At 41.3% G+C, this 16,913-nt stretch overlaps 1 protein-coding gene across 1 annotated transcript in view; it reads left to right on the top strand.

Moving 5' to 3' along the window:
* Nucleotides 1–10,602: 10,602 nt before the first annotated feature.
* The window catches only part of LOC103151220 (ephrin type-A receptor 3-like), a 99,065-nt gene continuing 92,754 nt past the window's right edge, over nucleotides 10,603–16,913 (top strand). The window contains exon 1 of the mRNA XM_007571147.2: nucleotides 10,603–10,798. Coding sequence (XP_007571209.1) covers nucleotides 10,681–10,798 — 118 coding nt within the window. The 5' untranslated portion in view covers nucleotides 10,603–10,680. The remainder of the gene's footprint in view (nucleotides 10,799–16,913) is intronic.

Raw genomic sequence — 16,913 nt, 5'->3', positions numbered from 1 at the left:
TCGTACCAAAATCCACATGCCATCTCAATGGAACCACCGCTACACCGTTTGTCAGTTTCTTCAACCTTTAAGAATCTGTGCATCCTCCAGAGTTGCCATGGGACTCCTGACTGTCTCTGTAACCACACGATGCTGTTGATGCAAATCTATGAGGCCCCTGAAGAACAGCTGGAGTTTCAGATCAATACGTCATTGATGATCTTATTCTATGGATCATATATTGAATCTGTGCTGACCTTTTCTGCTGGTTTTGCAACCTCCTCAACATCAGGTAAAAAAAAAAAAGAAGAAAGAATACACAAAGCAGAGTAATACATGAAAGTAATAGGATTCTGAGAGTTGAACAATGCATGGTTGCAGAACTGCACAATAGACATGTAATCGGTAAAACTAGTGCCATTCTTGCTGACAGTTCTCATCCATTACACACAGAGTTCCAGTTTCTGCCTGCTGGCCTCCGACTCAGGCTTCTCTGAATGAAAAGTAAGGCATACAATCACTCTTTCATCCCTACAGCAATTTCCCTTTTTAATACAGGACAAGACAGGAGGAGATGAATTTGATTGGTTGGTTGATTTGATGACATCTATTTTTATTTGCTTCACATGTTGTTACTGATGTTGGTCGTAATGGTTGGCTGATGACGATGTACACTGTTGGTACTCTCTTGATTGTATGTCTTGTATCGTATTGCTTTAATAAGCCTGAACCTGAGCCTTATATTGAATTACTACTGAAAGCTATTGGTTGCGTGGGATTTCATTTAGAAGTATTGGAGTAAAGTGTCTGAAAATAAATGTCTCTCTTTTCCACAGTCACAACAACACAACCAAAATTATGCAGCGAAACATATTAAAGTTGGCGGGTGTGATCTGATCTGACAAAATGTGGGAAACGTTCACAAGTTATGAACACTTTTGAAGTAAACTGTGTATCGTAGCAGGAGAATTTTCAGCATTCACAACAATCCATACAAAATATTGTTTCTTAACTTTATTGGACAGCTGTTTGTTGACATGTCGGTCTGAATCCGGACTCTAATCCACAGAGGGTCTTGTGGATGAGCCTAAATGACAATACATGACAAAACTCACACTAGGAAACGTTAAGGTCTTGATTCCACTGGTTGGCATTTTCTCACACACCATAAATTATTTTTATGCCAAGGCAATTCGCAAAAAAAAATACCCCTATTTATCTGTGTTAATAACAGCCTCTCGTGGGAAAATTTAAAACCAATCGAGTCCAAATGGAAACAGTTTGCACTGCGGGGTTTAATTTCTATGTGGTTCTGAACTACATCTCTGCAGTTATCCAGCATGTTGTCGACAAAAAGCGTCAACCTTCACCTCCGTACAACTACATGCGACTGTAGTAATCCAGTAGAAAACATTCAAGGCCACTACAGTGTGTATCCACTCACTTTAACCATTCAAAACACTTTTTTTTTTTTTTTACAACCTTGCGTGTCTGAATGGAGGAGCTTACGCAAACTCTCTTTCCAGATGGCAGAGGTGTAAGTCGTGTTAGCACAGGTAATGTGATCAGAATAATGTGTTTACATCATCCAGGGTGAAAGAGGATGAGCAGAAGGAGGGGCTTAGCAGCAGAGGAGAAGTATTTAAAGCAGCGGACGTCCAGAGGTGAGAGGTTGTGAAAGGAAGGGCTTGGGATGAGGAAGGGATAATCAGGAAAGGATGCAACGGATGATAAATGGTGAGAGAAAGGGGAAACGACAGAGACCCGAGGAGGGAGTCTCCTTGTCAATCAGATTATGAACCAATCATTTGACAGAGAATTGCTTTGACCTGAAACCGTGCGGATCGCATTCGCTCCCGCGCGCACGCACACATCAACAGATGCACTCACAGTCATTTCCACACAGCTGCATGGAGATAAATGTGTCTCACTCGCATCCAGTCTGGTGTTAAGTGCACGTATTAGGCCGTATCAGCATTCATGTACGGTCTTCGTTTGGGTGTGTGTGTGTGAGAGTCTGGGTGTAAGTAAGTGAATCAGTAATGAGTGAGTGATGGATGGACGATAATGCACATTTGGCCCCCCTCTCACAAGCGCTGCGGAGAGCTTGAATGTCTGGCCAGGCTCCACACATTACTCTCCAAGAATTGTGTCAGATAAGACAGCTTTCTGACTTCGTCACGGTAAACCGTGAGGAACACGTCTCCCCTCCCTGCTCCTCTGTCTTTCCACGTTTACCTTTCGCTACATTTATCTACTTCTCTAGCTCTTCTCAAAGTCCCCTTTCTGTTTCTGAGTCCATCTCACCCTTGCTGTCTGCTTCTTAGTAATGGAGCTAATTTGTTTAGCTGGCAAAGAGTGTCTGTCCATTAGCACAGAGGCTGTTGGTGCCAAGGGAAATGGTGACAAATCAAGCCAAAGTGAGTATCTGATCTGTGCACATTATTGTGAATCTCTTTTTTTGTGTGTGTGTGTAAAGTAAGAGAAAAATAAGCTTTAAGAGGAAAAGTGTCTGCTGTTAGAAAGTCATTTATTTCTAACTCTCAATCAGCATACCTGTAGCTTACATCTGCCTAGAGCTCAGCTTTAACGTTTCAAAGAGTTAAAGTGATTTTTGCAGGTTGGAACACTTTTGTCTGTTACGCCACTTTATTGAGTTAAGTTAAAATGGCAGGAAAATTGATGGCTTGGATAATAATATTATGTAGCCCTGTACTTTTGGAGGAGGGTGACTGAAAGGAGCTCAGAAGCTGAAAGACGCCACGCAGTTTCACCATTCATTGTTAAAATTTATTTTCCAAAGAGCCAACGTCGATATGTTTTAAAACCAGAAGCCGTAAAAGCGAGAAACATGTTTCACTCACAATTAGCTTCTTTTTTTTTTCTGTTTTTCCCCAAAAGCAGAGAGATGATTTTTAAATACATATTTTGACTCGAAGAGTGTCTTTCATGCCACAACTCAATGGAAAATCTGCTACTGTATAAGGATTGCCAGATTGTTTTAAGAAAAACTAAAGTTAAACACAAAATGTAAAATAAGCATTATTTTACTTTTAAAAAACGGTTGTTTTATTTATCTTTTGGGAAAAAAAATGTATTGTTGAAGTTACGTATACGTTACCATTAATGCAACAATCATTATTGACTTTACAGACACGAAAGTCTTTGTCAAACTTTGCCTGAAGGAACTGTACGTCAAAACTGTGGGCCAAACTTCTTGCAAACTATTTCGGACGCTTGATGAAATTTGCCAAAAAAAAAACAACAACAAAAAAACACATTTGATCCAGTGCATACGGCTAAGAAGGAACATTTATCAAATTATAAGAAAATCTACGTATAGAGGAAAAAAAAAAGTTAAAGACTTAAAACAGAAAAAAAGTTGAGTGGAAAAATCTCAACGGGGAGGGGGGAAGGTAATTCCCTCCATGTACAGTTCATGTAAATATATTTTACAATTGTGTATTTAAAAGTAAATCTGACCCCAGATTTATCTTCTACTTGATCTCAGCCGCTGCCTCGACACACAGGACTCGCAGAGTGATAGATTTCCAAGCCGGGCATCTCTCCTAACTCTCTCTGCCAACAGACTGACAGGCCTTGGGCATGCTCCAACTCATCCTGATGACTACATTCTTTTTTTTTTCTTAATCCACCCTTTCTCCATCTCCTCTAACACCTTTTAAATGATGTGACACTGGCTGAAGAACGTGAGAAGATAAGAAAAACGCCCTTACTTGCTTCTGTGTCATTACTGTTGTGTTCAAAAATATTCTTTGTGTGGAACATAAAGTACAGGTAGATCCAGCAGGAAGAACATTGACCTCATTCTACTTAGCACAAACATTTTTTTTTTTTTTTTTTTGCCTCTTCCCAGCTGGTAAATCTACATGTTTTCTAGTTTTCTCATCATTGGATAATAGGTCAAGTCCACAGGGAATGTGCTACAAGAAGGCAAGGTTGGCTTTCATTGATTCCTAAATCATTTTTTTCCTCTTTGAGAAGAGAAGACACCGGCTGCTCCTCCAAGACAGACTTACGGTAAATATGCTTCCATTGCTGTATATGACAGACAATATCCACTTTGCTCTCAAGTCAGCACTTTCTGAATCTATACCCGGTGCTGGTGGGTTTGCATTTAAAGTATACAATCCCCCCGCCCCCAAACGATTTAGCAGGTCAATGAGCAGCACTAAAAGAGAAGAAGCTTGGAATGGTGTAAATGTCTTCCTCTCTCGCCCTTTGTCAGTTTGTCTGTCTGCCCTGTGTGTTTGCCTCCCTGTCTACAAAACTGGCTTCGGTCTCAAGGAGAGGCTCCTTCTCTTTCCAGCGCCTCGTATTTATGTGGGCAGAGCTGGCAGATACCAGCAGATTTTCCTCCCTGAATAGCCTTTTTTTTATCTCTTTTTCTCTCCCTCTACCCAACATTCTCTTCCTCTTTTCCTGTGTGAAAGACAGTCTATTGAGGTTTAGGCATCCTTTTTTTTTTTTTTTTTGAGTACTGAAAAGCTCTGATGTTAAGATATTGCCACCCTCAGAATTTCTTTAAAGAATTTGGCAGTAAAACAACCACTCCGTCCCAGAGTGCAAATATAGAAATATATCTAGCTTTGGGAAGATTGATTGTGTTGTTGCAGACAGGGGCCATGTCTGCTGCCCCTGGCTGGGGGATGCTGAGCGGGCTCCTGACTCGCGTATGCAATCGAGACGATGAGACAGACGGGGGGCAGGCAGGGCTTTGTGCACCCGCCCTTTCCCACACTCCTTTTCACCTTTTGTTGTGAGGAAAGACCAGGGCTCTCTGACATGACGAATTGCTCTGCCTGCTTAACTGAGTCAACAGCAACTGGAAAGTAAGTGGAATTTAAAAACGAATATTAGGATGTCTTGCAAAAAAAAGAAAAAAAAAATCCTTGAACTTATTATCATTTTGTCTCTTACAAACACAAACTCCAATGTATTTTGTTGAGATTTTAAGCAATAGGGCAAAATAAAGTTGTGAATAATTGTAAAGTGGGAGGAAAGTTTTTTTTTTTTTTTTTTTTTTTTTACAAATAAATACCGTATATAAAAGTATGAAATGCATTACAATGACACACCTAAATAAAATTCAGCAAAAAGAAGAAACAGACAAGACCACTGACCACCCAGTCAATCAGTAAACAGATTCCACCTCTAATAGACACTAGTGAAGTCCAAAGACCACAGCAAACCTGTCAGACAGTTAGATAATAATACAGTTCAATGATGGTGTCGGGCTTCGCTGCAGCTCTACTTGAAAATCCCATCCCCTCTTCAAAACATGGTGGTGGTAGCATCATGCTGTGGGGAGACACTATTATAAATGCTAGAAGTGAGAAAAGACTTGAGACTGGGACAGACTTTCAACTTCCACCAGGACAAGGGTCATTAATATGAACTCAAATCTATCGATCAAAGCTTAGCCATGGGTTAGAATGGCCCAGTCAAAGTTCAGACCACATGAGATTAAAATTTGTGGCAAGACAAATTATTTATCGAAGTTGCTACCCAAACAATCCAACTCGGCTCAAACTGTTCTGCAACTAAGAATGAGCCACACACACGTGTGTCAGGAAAGACAGGAAGAGACAAACTGCATAAAAAAAATAACCAGACCATTTTCCCCTCTGTACAGTCACACACTACACTTAGTGCTGTCTTAACTCATGAAAATGAAGAAAAAAAACACTTTGAAGTGAAAAGGTTAATGGTGTATGAATACTTTTTTCCAAGACCTTCCACTTATTTGAAACAGCAACTTTTCACATTTTTCTCTAGTCTCGGTAGCACCCTGGAGCAGTAAACTAAGGGTCTCCAACAAGTCAAACTCTCAGTGTGCAGATTTCACAGTGGGAGAGTCGGTCGCAGGCTCGAAAAACTAACACACACGCTCACATGCACACCCATGCCTCTGCCTAAATGCCATCGCCAAGCTGCTGCCCATAAAGTGTTTGGGCTGTCACAATAGAGACATTACCACATGAGTGAGTGGCTCTGAATGGGGCTCGGGGTGTGTGTGTATACAGAGTGTTGTGGCTATGGGGGAGCTCATGGCAAGGCAGACGACCCTGTCATCACCTCTGCCCCATGTCAAACTGCCGATCGGCATCAATGGTGCATGCATCGGGCACGCACATTTACACAAACTCCTGCCGCACGGCCTGTTGCACCTAAACAAGTTTGTAACCGTCTATTTTTTCTTTTTTTTTTTTACCCCCCCACCAGAGTGAGACTCTCTACATTTACGCAGTAGCATGTGATCAACTTACAAAAGATAAACTGTTTAGATGGTTAGTGAATGGTTGACCCAACCAGGCCCAGCAGGGGGTGCGGGAGGTTAGACTGAGAGGTCAATAGAAAAGAAACTGTGCATTTTCAAGATAATTGAAAGGCTGGGGAAACACTTCAGCAACAGCTGGGTATGAATTCCTTCTCGTTGGAGAACGCTGACGGCGCAAAATAAGCATACATGCATAAGGAAACACCCACATCTGAAATGTTTATCGGGGAGCCATCGCATCAACGCTGTCAGCACTCTGTCACTGTAGATGGCATGCGTGTGTATGTAGCCTAAAACAAGTCATTATGCACAAACCAGGCTCTTCAACAAGCCATGCAGGATGTGTGTGTGAGTGTGTGCGATAGGGGGAGCAACACGGGTTTTCAGGGGCCGTGTCACCCGTGTCTCTGGAGGAATGCATGACAGCAGTGTTTTTGTCACTGCACGGATGAGCGCAGCATCGCGGCAGGAGAGGAAGGTGGAGAAAAAGAAGCAGAAAGGAGAAAGGCACGAGTTTAAGGGGAGGGGAAAAAAAGAAAAAAAAAATATTTTTTTTTCTTTCTTCAACATGTACTTGGTGAGGAAATTAGGTCATCCTAAGTGAAGCAATTGCTGGGAACAAATCATCATCATAATTGGATCCTTAAAAGTGTGTAAAGGTGGCCGTTTTACACGCACAAACACGGCGACCAAAAACACACTTCAGCAGCAAGAAAGACAAAAGAGCTGCAAGGGGTTAAGACAGGATTTTGGCATAAATCAGAAAATGTTTGACAGGTTTATTGCTCTTTCAGGAGCCTCGTTTGGGACAGAAGCATGATAGAAGAACGTTACTCGTGGCAAATATAATTGTGGTCACGATCTTGCCATAAATCATGGCGTGGATGCATCACATTTGCCTGGTGGCAGCGTGAGGGGAAAAGATTCCAATGCATCAGCTGACCTGTGGGACGTCAGTCCACATTCTTTCATCCCACCACCTCGCCACCCCCCTCCACACCCACCCCAGGACATTCACAAGCAAGAAACATGCCAAATTGGATATTATGAAAGTGTACTTTAAATGCATCTATTTTTTTATCACCTTACTCATGTAGTCTAATTTTCAGGAGAGACCTGTTTTACATATCCACACTCAAAAAAGAGCATGACAAAACATACAAATTCATTAAAATCCTCCTACTTATCTTGACCAGCTTGAACTAGAATAAAAAAAAGACTAAATTAATAAAACATTAAGAGCTTCTTTCACTGACCTTAATATATGTTTAATATCCTTTGCTTAAATTAATCTGCATGATTTCAGGTAATTTATTTCAAGGTATAAGGAGCGTTATAAAAAAATACCACTTTACCAAATTCTGTGCAAACTGAAGGAACAGCTAAAGCAGTGGTTCTTAACCTTTTTTGAGGTACCGAACCCCCCCAGCTTCATATGCGCATTCACCGAATTCTGATTTAGTAATGTAATTATATTAGCTGCGTTACCACCCCCACGCCACTAGAGGCAGTAGCAACCCCGAAAAGATGCCACTAAGGAGCAGGTAAAAAAAAAAATGCTGAGAGTGGAACTCCTTTAATCAGTGCTCCTCTGAAGCTCTGATTGGCTCAGCAATGTAACGTGATCCTCTGCAGCAAATGATGGAAAAGCGGGGCGTCATCACGACTTTACACAAGTGTGTCTTTATTTCCGTGGCAGAGGCTCCGCCGAACCCCTGAGACCGACTCACCGAACCCTGGGGTTCGATCGAACCCAGGTTAAGAACCACTGAGCTAAAGTAATACGATATTGTGATCAGAGGCTGTTTTATTAATTGACATATCCTATTTTTCTAAAAAATAAATAAATAAATAAATAAAGTTTATATTATCAATATATGACTTGAAAGATTTGTATTGATTGAAAATGCCAGACACAAATTGCAAATTATTTTACCTGTCTGCAATAGCTATCAGTAATAAGCACCAATGTGAGATGGAAAACATGTGACCAAGTTGTGTCAAAGACAGACAGCAGATGATTAAAAACTATGGCAACTGTGTTTGTATGACGGTGTCATCAGTATGGAGATGTAACACCTGCATTTTGTTCCAACTTCTTAATATAAATTGCAAAGACTGTAGGACTTAATACAGAGCCTGGAGGCACACCTTTTGTGACATCAAGATAACAAGAGGAGCAATTGTGGAGTTTTTAACACACAGCATTATTCCACCAGGAAAACTGTCTGAAAACTAGCAAACAGTTTGGTCTGAACAGCCAATGTCACAAAGTCTAGACATTGGCTGTCAAAAAATACTTTTGACAACTCTGCAAAAACCGCAGCATGGTACTTCTACTAAATCATTTAAAACTTAATTTAAAGTATTCCATACGTACTTGTTGTAAATTTGCATCAAAAACGAAACTTTCCATCATGTTTATTTTGCTGCTAAACCTAACATTTAGCCGTAGCTGTGTTACATGGTGTGGTAAAGATTGCACACCTAACCTCCTAACCTCAGTTTTTCCTCCAACATTTCCCAAGACAACTTCCACTCATTATTATTATTATTTTTTTTCCAACAGCTACATTCACTAAAACATTGCACATGCAGACATGCAGGGTGTCCCATACATATAACATGGGTTGAATAAATCTCCATAAAGCATCTGCATTCTCTGATACTGCTGGTATCCAGTGGAACAGCATCAACAGCTGGGCGAAGGCCCGGAGAAGAACGAGGCGAGCCAAGCAGTAATTGCCATGAGCCGTGTCACTTATCAAAATAATTGACAGTGTTTTCAAAAAAAAAAAAAAAAAAAAAAAAAAAACTGTGGGAAGGGACTGTTTATCCAGGTGATCCCAACCCAGAGGATTGGTAAAGAGAGGTCTGGTTTTGTCACGGTTTGTTCCTGCAAGCAATGTTCTGGTTCTGTGGGTGTGATTTTATTTTTAGTGAACTGAACATTTTTTTTATTTTTTATTTTTTTATAAAACAACAACAAACGCTGTAATTTTTGAAGCTTTTTTGCCAAATCATTCAGTCGATAATTTCATGTGATTTGTCAAAAACATTGCCTTTGAAAAGAAATCACACCTCTTGAGCTTTTTCAAATTCTGTCACATCTTCAATTAACAGCTTTTCTATATTTGTTTGCTTTTTAAGGGATATAAACAACACAGGAGGAAGATGAATGGTTTTCAAAAGAAAAACAAAAAGGTTTGTTGTATCGATTTGTACTCACAACCCTTAGCTCTGATATGAAACATTAGCTATTGCACCAGCAAAAGAATTTGGTGACTGGATAACTATCAGTCATACATTTAAGAGTGATAAGACAAAACGCACTGTTGAAGAAAAGAAAGACATAAGGAGTCTGTTTCTTGTTTCCTGTGAGCCATGCACTGCAAACATGTGGAAATGTGCTCTGGTCAGGTGGCCGATTACGCTTGAATTTTAGATGAAAATGTGACATTAGATTGGAGCAGAGATTCACCTTCTAGCAAAACAATCCTAAATGTACCAATCAGGGCAACAATGGATCGAAGCATACTTTTTTTTTGTTGCAATGACCCAGTCAAATCACGTGGCTAAGTACAATACGGAGTCTCACCAAGTCTTGAAAACTGGTGTTATAACATACAATACATTCAGTCTGACTGAGACTGCAAAGAATGGGCAGATATTTATGTAGATGTAGAAAACTAAAACAGATTTTACTAAACAAGACCTGCTGCTGTAACTGCAGCAGATGTTGGTCCCACAGAAGTTTAATTCAGGGGGATTGAATGTGAATGCATCCCTCATAGTTTCCAGATAATTATTTGTAGACAATTTTTTTCAAACCATTATTTTCCATCCTATTCACAACCAGACACCACTCCATGTTGGTCTACCTCATAAAGTCGCCTCTCCAGCCTCTCGGTGTGAGTAGTGCAGATAAATGTGAGCCAAAAGGGTATGAAAATGTTTTCAAGGCACTGTCTTTTGTGGAAATGTCAACTCCTTGGGAGATATCCTGACTTTATGCCTTTTAAATTTCTCTTTTATAACAATTCTTATTCCCTTTTTTTATTGTTTAATGTTCTCTTCTCTTTTTTTTTACTTGTTCTGCTAAGAAATTGTGTAGTTTCCCCCTAAGTGTTGTTATTTTCCATCAATTATAAAACAGAACTTTAAAACTCGCATGATAATCAAATATCATTTGTTAGAGTGTAAAACTGTCAAGTCCCCCACAGGCCTCTCTCTGGATCACACCACAGTCAGACTGATTGACAGGACTTTGCTGATTGTGGACCCTCCTTCCCAGCCTCTCCTCCTCTCTCTCCTCTCCTTCTCCCACTCAATCGCAAGGCTGCGCTCAACGACTCGACACCGCCAACAGGGATGCAGCGAGGGCGCAGCGCAGCCTGAAAATGGCACCACCACGCGTCCCGTGGATCTATCCATCCCTTCCCCTGCTGTCCTCCCTTCTCCTCGTTTTCCACGCGTCTCCGCCGAGCACGGCCTTACGGAATTACCCGGAGAATGAAGGTGGGTGTGCGAGGCTTCGGGAAGGAGTTGAGTGGGGATGACTTGGGTGTTCGCGCGCCGTGTCGGCGGCGGATGGGAAGCCCCGTAATCCCGGCGGTCCCTCTTCCCGGGGAAGGAGCGGAGCGGAGCGCTGCGCGGCGCGGCGGCACAGACTCCCGTTAAGTGCTCGTCTCGGTTATAAATCATGCATTGAGAGAAGCGGGGAGTGTGTTCGTCACGTTTCTCTTGCCCGAGCATGCTGACATTAAATTTGTATTGTATGTACAGTGAGAGACAGCTAGAGATGACTGGAGACATTTCACTTTCTGACACCGAGAAAGGATTTTTTTCTCTCTCTCTCTCTCTCTCTCTTTTTAACGTTACAAATCTTCCCCCGACTTAACTTAATCATGATTATTCCAAACAACATTGACATATCTGCCAAAACATTTCTTAATTATTGATATCTTCATTTTTAAATACAGATAAATAGTGATTTTCGTTTTCTTTTTTTCTTCTTTTGCTTCTCTTGCCTCAGTCTGCAAATGAGGAGCAGCAATTACATTAAATTTGTCACACGCTGCTGCTGAGCCTCTCCGGGTTATTGTATTAACATCGATGCTCAGCCTGAAATTAGCCAATACATTTACTCTCTAACTACTCTTGACTGCTTGTTGGAATGAAACATGGGAGCTGGGCTGTCTTCACGGGAAGCTGAACTAAATCCAGAAGTTATTTTCCTACCCCCCACCCAACCACCAAAAAAAAAAAAAAAAAAAAAAAAAAACGTGACCCAAGTCTGTCAGTGAAGCTGCTTTCTTTTTTTTTTTCCTTTTTTTTTTCTGGGTGACTTGATGGAAACTGGAAGAGACAGTCTGACTGAAGATGATACAGCTGTGACTTGTCACTCTGTGAATCTTTTCATTTGATATTCTCTGAAATCTCCAGTTACTCTTGATCTGATTGCTCAACAAAGCGCTCCATCCCTGTGATACTTTCTTTTCCCAACCACACAGAAAACATAAACTCCAGGCTCGCTCACAGATAGATGTCACAGTCAAGTGACTCACGTTGCACAGCGGAAGGTGTAATGGGACCTCCTGTCTCTGCCTGAGTTAACTGTATAAGATGTTTGTACATACGTTGTGCTGAACATATGTCACAGCCCGGACTCAGGAGGATGTGAAGGTACGGAGGAGGAGGAAGGCGAGGAGGAGGAGGAGGAGGATGATACAACACGTGAAGGAGACTCTAAAACACTGCTGAAATATTAATTGAGACGAGCATGTATGATGAAACCAACTGGAAGCCAAAGGAAACTCCTGTTGATTTAGATAACAGCATTAAGCCATGTGTTTTGGTCTGTGTAGGCGTGGGCTTATTAAAGGTGACAGGGTTTGAAAATTCAGTTTCAGAATTGCCCGTGTTTTGTTTTTTTCTGTCCAAAGGTTTAAATGGTTATAGTTTTTCTCAGGTTTAATGGAGTGCAGGGTAATGGAGGATGGGTCCTCATGGCAAATCAAGGTGGTGGCAGCATCATGGCGTGGAGGAGGCTTTTCCTTTAGCAAAACTACAAGTGATACAAAGAAGTTCATTCTTCTGGACAGATATATTAACGATATACGGAGCATAAATGCATATAACATCTTTACAAAAACTGCACACAAGCATCATGGTATCATGCCTTGGAGATCATTTGCACACCCTGATATTTCAGTGATGACTGGAATTCAATACATTGTGCAGGTCTAGTTGCCAAGTTATGAGCATCATGTTTGTTAGGCAGTGGACAGCTGGCTGGCTACTGGAGCAGGTAGCCCAACTAATTAACAAGCTAATTGAGGTTCATAGCGTTTGGTGTTATTCTGTGGAGACCAGAATGGCCAAAAGGTATTAGGTTTCTGCACATCAAGCACTTAAGAACTAGAGGAGTGGATTTTTATGTAAGGGGCAGTATTATGTATTTTCCATCCACGTAGTGCCATTGTGTAGCACAGTCAAGTAACTGTATTACTTAAGGTTATAAAAATGCTGCGTATGTCAAATACAACTTAGAAATGTGATGCGTTAAAAGTGGCCTCCGCCTCTTTAAGAAACTTCTGCTTTTTCCGACATTCTGCCTTCAGCACGTCTTCACAGCAGTGCTTCTCATTATGCCATTCACACCCGTTACTAGGAGCGTCGGACTGAGAAGTAGTTCTATGCTGAGTTCAGCAGATGCGCAGTTCCACCTGGTGGTTTGCTAATTGCTGCTGCTGCCACTTGTCTGGAGGGGCACAGTGAGGGAGGCGGGGGGGAGAAGGGGGGGTGATCTGTGAGGCAGAGGCTCCAAGGAGGAGCTGCGTGGAAACAGGCGGCGCTTTGGGTGAGCAAACGTTTAGGCACTCCTGAGTGGTTGCCACGGGAGATTCAATGGTTTCTCAAACATCCCTGATTGAATCAAAGGAACATGCCAGGTATGCTTTTGATGAGAGAATAATATAATACATGAAGCTAAAAAAAAAAAAAGAGTTGATTTCACACAATACCACACTTTGAATTACTTTTTTTTAAAAGGCTACGTATCAGTATCAAAATAACTTTAAATAAATATATAACCTTGATATGACTAATAATAAATATATCAGCTTAAGTCTGCACTTCTGCTTTTCTGTTTTAAATGAAAACAGTTAGTTAGAGCCATACATTTTCTGTTAAAAGTTTTATGTTGATGCAATTTGACGTTAGTGTTTTTGCCCAGGAGTATCATACAGTGTGAAACCCAGCTCCTGATTTGGTCTGTGTGCGGTTCATGTTTCAGAATGACACATTTTGAGGTCGCTGATAGGTTGAAGTTGCTTCACATTTTTGAAACGTTTATCAAATGATGCAAGCTGGAGAATATATATATATATATATATATATATATATATATATATATATATATCAGTGTTTATCTGTTTGTGGTGTATTTGATCAGCTCATGAGCTAAATTGCACCTTAAATCCCATAGCTCGTCTTGTGTTTGCAGAAGTGCTAGTGAAGCGAGCAATCATTTGGTCCAGTGGGAGAATAATTCAATAAAGCACATTTTGGCTTCACTGTCTGGCCTCCCAGTTATTGCTGTGGCCACACCTTTATACCTTTTACCTCTCTCTCTCTGTGTGTGTGTATGTTTCACACTCATTCCTCTCAGTGTTCGTTGTATTCCAGCGAATCCTCCTTTTGAGCTCCTCTACTGGCAAAATAGGGTTATAAGAAATGAGAAAGAAAAACATACTCTCTCTGACTGAGTTGATAGCAGGAGCTCTATCAGAAAACTGTAGGGGTTTTAAGAGCTTCCTGTAGTACCAAACATTGATCTGGTCCAAAACTGTTGACATTTACAAGGACGCTTAAAGCGGAAGGTGGATTTGTTGCGACAGAATTGTTCCTCTGTAGGTACCACGGCTCACGGGAAGGGATCATTTCAGACGCTGAGAGAGGGAGTGATTTACAGAAGGTCTTAGTTATGAATGTTAAAAAGAAGAGGACATGATGACCCTGTGGCGCACCAGCAGAGGGAGCCCTAAACACCCTCCATCCGGACCCTGAGGGCTTACTGATGTAATTGGAGAGAGGATGCTCACAGGTCTTCCTTTTTTTTTCTAGGAGTGTCCTCATCTCTGGGTCCTCTTTACTTCAGCCTATAGCGTGTTATTCTCTGGCAGTTTTGTTGCTTTTGTGCAGAATCATGTTCTTTTTTTTGCTTCATTTAACTACTAAGCCCTAGACTCTAAGAAGGAGTTTGATTTCCTCTCGTGCAACTGAGCACTGATGACTGTACACTAATTAAAAGCAAATGAATAATTTAACTGCTTATTTTGGATGTGCAAACATGAAACTGAATTAAAGAAAAGGAGGGTGGAGAAAAACGGCACAACACTTAAAAAAAATGTTAGTCGCAATTTGGCAAAATACAGCTTTTCATTGAACTGGCCTCAGGGTGTGCAGGGAAATTGCTTTATTGCCTCTCAGGGTCAACATGAGGGTGAGCAGTTTTAGTGCAAAGGCAAGCATGCTTTATGTTAAGCCTCCCCTCGATTTTAGTCACACACACACACACACACACGCACACACACACACACACACACGTACACACTCCCGCTGCGATTCACACAAGTTCCTGACTTAGGTATAATGTTGGGTCAAAGGTCTCATCTGCTTTAATTGCTTCAATCTATAACGGTTGCTTGTAGTTATCGGCAGAGCCATACCTCAGTGCGCGTGTGTGCGTTCGTGTGAGTGAGGCCGAGAGATGGCTCTGCTCCCATGTAACAGCCGTGACCTTGGACCAAACAGGATATAGATCTCCCCTCTCATCAGAGAGCAGCAGACTGGAGCAGCAAGCATGAGCATCCTCTCTTTTTTTTATATAACTTCTGCTCCAATTTCTCTCTAATCCCTTTTTTTTATAACTGCTCTTCTTTGTTTTCTGTTTTCAGCCCTCCCTTGTGCCCTCCATTTCTTACCTTCTAGTTGCTTTCATTCTGTTTGGTTGCCTTGCTACATTTATTGTGACTTTGGATGAGCAGTTGGGCAGAGCTGACACATGGTGCAGCTTCTGTAATGAGGCTAATTGGTGTACTTAGAGATACACCAATCAACATTGTAGCCAGTTTCTGATAATGTAGATACACTTTTCTTAACTCTTACAATTTTTCTGTACCACTAGTAAGGAAAATAGCTATTTATTTATATTTCTTTATAGTGTCTAGAAGTTGCAAGATAACATCGCCACTTATTTGTATAATTGGTCATCACCATTTCACGCTAACGAGAAGGTGAAGAAGAGTGCACAGTCCTGTTGTTGCTAACACTGTTGCCTTCAATCAACAGCATCTTGGGATAAATTCAAGCCTGAAACATTTCTGCATGAAGTTTGCATGTTCTCCCCTTGCATGCATATTCTCTCTCTTTGGATACTTTTAGTTTCTCTTTGGCCTCTCTAAGTTTTCCCAAGAATAAGTGTATGCTTGCTCTCTTTGTTGCCCCTGTGATGGAAAGAAAAAAGCTATACATTTGTGGAAGTTGCTTTCTTGAGAAATAGTTGTTGGAAGTCTAAATGCTTCCTCAAAGTTTTCCAGTACGATTCTCAATCGCTCTTGCTTTCTCTGAACCTAAATGAGCTGCAGATGCTTTGACCTACAGTTTTCTTTTAAATAGCTTCTTGCACCCCGGTGCATTTTTCATCTCTTAATTTATTTTTAAACATCTCACTCAAACTGAAATCCACTAGCTCTGAGTGTTCCCTACTTGGCAATAGTGTCCATACTGAAGAGTGTTGTTTTTGCATGACCTGGCAATAGTTTGGATAGTGCTTCAACTGATCAGCTATTGATGTTACTCTTGAGTTTCTCATTGTTCAACTGATCCTAGGCAACTATTGAAACCACTTTGCTTCTCTGCACAAGCCCAAAAACACATCCAGATGGATGTCTGTTCATAGGACACACATAAAGTCGGCATGGCGACTTTATGAGACCCAAGCACCACCTCGTATTCATGAGAACGGAGGATGTGCAACGGATAAATTTTATTACCTGAGACAAAACTGAATGCACCGACGAGTGTAGGTTAACACGAGACCAAAGCGGAACAACGCAGAAACAAAAGTGAGTCTGACATTTAAAGGACCAACACACAGACGGACAAGAATCTAAAGGACACAGTAACCATGGGAAGCTTGCTAGCACGTAAACCGAATCCTGGTGTGCAGGAAGCAGAGAGTTAGACCAACTGGAGGCTCTGGAAGTCAAGCAAGGACACAAACAAAGAACCGTAGAAACCAAAACTAATGAAAAACAAAACACAGACAAGACAAGTAAATGAAAACAAGACGGGAAGAAGATAAAAATCAAAAAAACAGCACAAACCCCCACAAACCGCAGAATCAAGGCACACATGCATAACTACACCCACTCATCCTGTTTCAATGTATGGCTGGGGGGCAGTTAGGTGGTCAGAGAACAGTGTCACATAGTCCGGGGGCTGACTGATAGATGGGGTTATAAATATGAGCCGGTGACAGAAAATGATTCTGCCACGAGGGCTTCGCCTCATCATGGATTCATTGTGCGTTTGGGAGCGTGTGTGTGCATGCGTGCGTGCGTGCGTG

The sequence above is a fragment of the Poecilia formosa genome, unplaced genomic scaffold (assembly GCF_000485575.1).
Source record: "Poecilia formosa unplaced genomic scaffold, Poecilia_formosa-5.1.2 Scaffold275, whole genome shotgun sequence".
NCBI lineage: Eukaryota > Metazoa > Chordata > Actinopteri > Cyprinodontiformes > Poeciliidae > Poecilia > Poecilia formosa.
Note: the sequence above shows the minus strand (reverse complement) of the source record. Positions and strands in the feature narration are given on the sequence as shown.